Source organism: Vulpes vulpes, chromosome 4 (genome assembly GCF_048418805.1).
Source record: "Vulpes vulpes isolate BD-2025 chromosome 4, VulVul3, whole genome shotgun sequence".
In the NCBI taxonomy this organism is placed as follows: domain Eukaryota; kingdom Metazoa; phylum Chordata; class Mammalia; order Carnivora; family Canidae; genus Vulpes; species Vulpes vulpes.
In genome coordinates this window covers 69,029,951-69,035,950 of record NC_132783.1, presented here as the reverse complement: position 1 = coordinate 69,035,950, position 6,000 = coordinate 69,029,951, and the positions used below count along the sequence as shown (strand labels likewise).

At 42.4% G+C, this 6,000-nt stretch overlaps 1 protein-coding gene across 2 annotated transcripts in view; it reads right to left on the bottom strand.

Moving 5' to 3' along the window:
* Positions 1-251: 251 nt before the first annotated feature.
* Positions 252-6,000, bottom strand: part of TAF5L (TATA-box binding protein associated factor 5 like) — a 28,531-nt gene continuing 22,782 nt past the window's right edge. For both annotated transcript variants that reach the window (XM_072756013.1, XM_072756014.1), the window contains exon 5: positions 252-2,273. In XM_072756013.1, the coding sequence (XP_072612114.1) occupies positions 1,476-2,273 (798 nt within the window). In that variant the 3' untranslated portion in view covers positions 252-1,475. The remainder of the gene's footprint in view (positions 2,274-6,000) is intronic.

Genomic DNA, 6,000 nt, shown 5'->3' with positions numbered 1-6,000 from the left:
GTGTTGTCTCTTGTTAGCAACTGGCAATCTTGGATGTACAAACAGTAATAAATGTTACCAATAATTCCTGTGAATGCAGAGAGGAATCATGATTCAAAGTAACAGAATATAGGAACAAGTAGAGTGTACCTACGTCGTGGCTTGTCTGGCCCACATGAGTGGCTATTATTCTGAAGAGAGGTGGGCTGCACGTCACCCCTGGACAGGCCACACACCCACCTGTCCTCACAGTTTAAATGAGATGACAACACTTTTTTTTTGAAACTAAATACATTTTAATAGAAAACAAAATACAAAATAACTCTCTTCAGAAAACAGAAATATTTAATCCTTTTTCCACGAATTCGAACTTGCTTTATCCTCAAAGCACAGTTTTAGATGTGTGTATGTACTTACGTTTTGTTTCACAAAGTGTTCATTAAACCGCTATTGCAATGCAGGAGGTGGGAGCAAATGATCGCAGGAGAAAAACACATTGAGAAAGCCACACCTCGGAATAAATGGGCATTTGGAAAATTTAACATCTTCTAATTCTATTTTTTTGACTTATCACTTTAAATTATTTTCATTTCTTTACCACAATCTGTCCTTTCAGGGGAGAGAACTGTTCATAGAAGTGCAGCCATGAGGAGAATCTTCCTCTCCCACCATCACTGCAAGAGCCAGGACTTTCTCAAACAGACCCACCCACCCACCTCTAGACACATGTCAGCCAGAGTGATCAATCCATCACCCAGAAATTTTCCCTTTCTCCCAAAACACTCTGCTACCAAATTCTCTGAATTCCCTGAACCTCAAGATTCCAAGTATCACAGCCAGTGCCAGGAGTAAAACCTGAAAGATGAGAGCAGAGAAGGCCCCTCTGCCAGTGCTAGGTTTCCTCTTCTCAATAATAATAATAATTATAATTATAATAATAAAAAATCCTGGTTCTCTGTAATTATGGAAAAGGAAAGACTTTATGCCAGGATGACCCCCGCCCCCCATTCCTAGTTCCCACCCCTGCATTCCTAGACCAGTAAAGATCCCTTCCACCCGAGCACCTGGGCACATGTGACCCTGTGGCACCGCTCCTTGTAAGGGTGCCCCGCAACCATCCTCGGACCAAATGCAGCACCTGGCAGCGAGGTAAGCAGCATCTCGGGTTTACAGACGGGAAAAGGAGACAGACATGAAGGTGCTCGTGTGAGGACACAGGTGGGATCTCTGAAGAACTTGCAATCTGACCTCCAGAGCCTCTTAATTCTCCATCTCATGTCCAATCCCAGCACCTTCCCCCTCCAGTCCTTTGACATTTGGGGGACCGAGTGAAGGGGTGATGAGCTCAGGATGTCTGCAAGGGAGAAGGGGGAGAAGCAGGGAGTCTTTCACAGTCAGTCAGTGATTCAATCTTAATTTGTCCTAAGACTTGCAACCTGGAGGCTTTCCACTACTGCCCCAGTCCATTACAACAAAGATAAAAAAAAAAAAAAAAATTAATGTTCCTGATTTTCTTGTGTGATTCCAGTCACTAGGAGAAGGTTGCAGGCCATGAACTGCACGCTCAGTACATTGCTCATCTGCCCAGTGTACACACCCACGAGTTCCCCAGAGGAACCATCGGCAGGTGTGCTGCAGTAAGTGTTCCTGATGTCCCAGACACGCACAGAGTTGTCCATGGATGCAGAGGCGATCAGACTACTGTCCGGACTGAAGGTGAGGCTGGTGATATTGTCCGTGTGGCCTCTCAGTTCTTTATAAAGGGTCCCAGAGGCCAAGTCCCATAGCTTCAGCCGCTGGTCCTCACCAGCTGATGCCAAGTACTTACCATTGGGAGAAAAGGCAAGAGAGAGCACGGGGCCACGGTGGCCCGTGAAGAGCCTCACGGAGTTCCCCTGTTGAGCACTCCATAGACGGACAGTCTTGTCAGTCGAGCCTGTGGCTAAGTAGTTTGAATTAGGGTGGAATTTGACACAGTCCACATCTGCCAGGTGTCCAGCATATATTCTCAGCGGGTACGTCCGATCAAATGACCATAGCCTCGCGGTGCGGTCATGGGACCCGCTGGCAAAGTACAGGCTATATGGGCTAATGTCCAGGTCCCACACAGGGTAGGCATGTCCTTGGTACAACACAGTGTTGGTGAAACTCCCGAGGTCCCAGTACCTAATGGACATGTCTTCAGAACAAGAGAGCAACCCTGAGCTGTCTGCGAGGAACCTTGTGCTGTACACTGGTCCACAGTGTCCCCGTAGTATCTTCATCTCTGTGCCCGCATTGTCATCCTCATCATCCTGGGGACAGTGGGGGGGGGGGGGGGCAGGTGGCAGAGAGACACACAAGGAGAAAATGTTTAGTGGTCTGCCATGAAAACCAAAGAGTCCAACAAAAAGAAAAAAAAAAACAAAACACAAGCCACTACTTGGGAAATAGCATCTGCCTGACAAATGACAGTGGTCTTGCCCTTAAGGGTGACCCCAGGAAAACTCATAATTGCACAAATGAATAAAAGGTCTCTTGCAACTTGCAAATTGTTTTCCTGAAATATATCTTGCAGCTAATACTGTATTAAAAGTGCACAAATGCAAGGCCATTATTATACAGTGATGACTGTGGACCTTACAGTGAGGCTGAAAATAACAGATTTCAAAGCCTGCTTAAAAGACTGCCCACAGTAACTTCCACTGTTAATTCTGATAGACATCGTTTGGAAAGACTGACTTCTGAATTTACATTAAGTTCTCAGATTCTTTTATTCTGAGGGCCTGTCTTTATCTGCCGGTTTTAGCTGCTTTGGAAGCCACATTGCTCCCTGTTTCTACTCCACTAAGAAACTTCCTGGCATGTTCATTACTCCCATGAGTGGGATCAATGATGAAGGCAGGCACCGTCTCACTTCAAAATAATACAGAACCACTGTAGAAAGTTAGTCAAAATAAAGCCCGAACATATCGAAGCTGAGAGGAAACCAGAAAGGTCCAGTTATCAATAAAGGACCCTCACAGCTTGTGACCAGCAGAAACTGCCAGTGTCCAAAGATGAAGTTTTTAAACCGTGACTTTCTGAACGGTCTGAAACATCTTCCCCAATGAGGCATGGGTTCAGAATGGCTTCAAACAAAGCCAACTTATGGGATTCTTGGAAATAAATTTCTGTGTGGGGGGACAGCAAAGAAGATAGCCACTCATGGTACTGAGGGAGAAAGTCCCTTTCTCACCCTCTTCCCCTCAAGGACAGCATCTCTGTTCAAAATCCATTTTGCCTTCATTCCCTCATGGACAAGCTCCCTAACACCACAGCTGTCTCTATCCAGGAATTCACAAATTAAAATGGTTTCCATTAAACACCAGAAGAATGAGGAGTAAGAAGGAGTTTTGAACCAATTGGCTTTGTTAGCTTAGAAATAAATAGGTCTGTGGGTCTTAGGTTCTTGTACAGGAAAAGGGCATCTTTTTAACCTCTATTTGAAAACTATTAAATTCAAAATAAAACAAATGCCTTCAATGTGTACGGATTTCAGAAAAATTTAAGAGAAAATAAACACTGATGTCCATGAATATTCAAAATGGCTATTCCAGACACTTCACATTAAAAATACATAAGCATTCAGGAGCCTAACAGTCTACTGAGTTTACCAAGAATATTAGCAATTTTCCTTTCAAAAGAGGTTACAGCAACACTTTAAAATTTCAAGAGTGACTCATTGCTGTACACCAGAAACTTTATATAAAAACTGTGGGAGCAAAAAATGACTCCAGAGAAATTATACAGAGAGTATCTGAAAGAAAGTGAGTGGTAGATTAAATGGCACGTTACCATCTCTGAGGCTTAAGTGGTCTTCTCTTGGGGCAGGAAGTTAGGAAAGTGGGTCTTCAGCTCCTTAGTGGGGACCCAAACAGCATGCTCAGAGATGGAGAGAGGAGGGTGCACCAGGGGTCAAGGTGGCACTTCCCAGGGGTCTCAATGATTGTCCTGAGCACGTGGAAAAGTGCCTGGTTGACTACAGACTAAGAGATGGGAAAACCAGAGCATTCCTGCTGGCTATCACTATCAGCTCTTTGCCAGGACCACAGCTTAAAATAACCCAGCCACATTTTCTTCTGTGGCTCAACCAAGTCCCACAAGGGCCTCAGCAAAGTCGAGCTAAAATTCTGAACAAGCAGCTGATTCACACATGCCCAGCCCCAGATTCTCCCTTTCCTTCCTTTCATGCTTATGGGACAAAATCCAAACTCCCTACAATTGAATGAACACCCTACAGTAAATGGGCATGCATCCCAAATAGGAATCTTTAATTTTTAAGGTATATTCATGTAATAATAAATCACACTATGTACACTATAAAAATGCATAAAATGAGAAATTTAAAAATAATAGGAAAGTATAAAAAGATTTTCAAACATGACCTTATGTACCCCTGTGCCATAGTTTGCTAAGCCCTGCTTTAGACCATGGAGGCCCTACAACTTTCAGACTTGTTATGGATGTCTGCTCCTGTACTAGGAGGTTCAAAGTGCCTCACCTCACAATTTTTCCCAGCTCCAAGGGTACTTTCTGGGGTCTGAAATTTAGCCCTGGGCTGTTTCCCCAACATGAGCTGCCAATGAAATGGAATGAAATTAAATATGGCTGGCTTGGGATTGGGTTAAGACGTGGAATCAAGTGTGTGTGAGGGAGGGGGTACGGGATGGACTGCTCTCTCCAGGAAAAATGACAGTAACCTGAACTGGAATAGAAGAGGTGGCTATTGGCTAGTTGAACTGAACATGTACTGTAAGTGTAAAACACGCCAGATTTCCAAGACTTAGGACAAAAAAGGAGAATGTAACAGATTTCATTAATAATTTTTTAATATTTCTTACATGTTGAAATGATATTTTGGCCATATTAGATTGAATAAAATACATTATTAAAATTAATTGACTATTTCTTTTTACTTTTTTAAGTGGCTACTAGAAAATCAAAATTACAAACATGGCTCACATTATATTGTTATAGGCCAACATAGACCTACATGACCGTTTTATATACAAATTACAGAACTGAATATTTGACAATACTGACTTCTTTACTTTTCAAACTTAAAGATTGCTGGATTGGGGGAAGGCTCACTAGACAGTACATGAACCGAATACTGGTGCTGTAGTGCTGGGCTAGGAGGGCGGGAAGCTGGCAGTGACGAGGGTGATCATCTACACATACCTGAAACGAAGAGCAAATCCTTGATTTGGTATCTGTGGCTTTGCCATGTTGTCCAAATTATTAAAAATACATAGTTACCAATCAACAAGGGTAAAAGTTGGACCTCATTTCTAACTCCATTTATTGTGGAACAGAGGATAGAGGGTCTCAGAAAGGATGGGGGCTACTGGTACTGGTGGGAAGAGGGGCACCGCTATGCCAGTTAATAGCTTTTCAGAGGTTAATCTAGAATATCTCTACACTGGAGATATCAGAAACTATATGGCAGTGCTGTAAATCCTGTTTTATTTGGCTTAATTAATAGAGAAAATTTTATGCCCTCATAAGAGCTTTTGATTACTGGTTTTGACTTTTAAAAAACTGAGATATAATTCACATACTATAAAATTCACTCTTTTAAAAAGTATAATTCAATAGCTTTTAGTATACTCACAGAGTTGTACAACTACCACTACTATCTACTCCAGAACATTTTTTCATCACCTCAAAAAAGAACCCCAAATCCATTTTCCTGTCCCCAGCCCCTGGCTTCTGGTCCCCACCAATCTACTTTCTGATTCTATGGATATGACTGTATTTGGAATCATAGAGCATTTGGTCCTTTGTGACTGGCTTCTTTTATTCAGCATAATGTTTACAAGGTTCATCCACAATATATCAAGTCTCATGTCTCCTGTAGTTTCATTCCTTTTTATGGCCAAATAATATTCCATCACACAGATCCACCACACTGTTTATCAATTAACCAGATGGTTAATAACATTTGGGGTGTTCCCACTTTTTGGCAATTATGAATAATGATGTTACGAACATTCATGT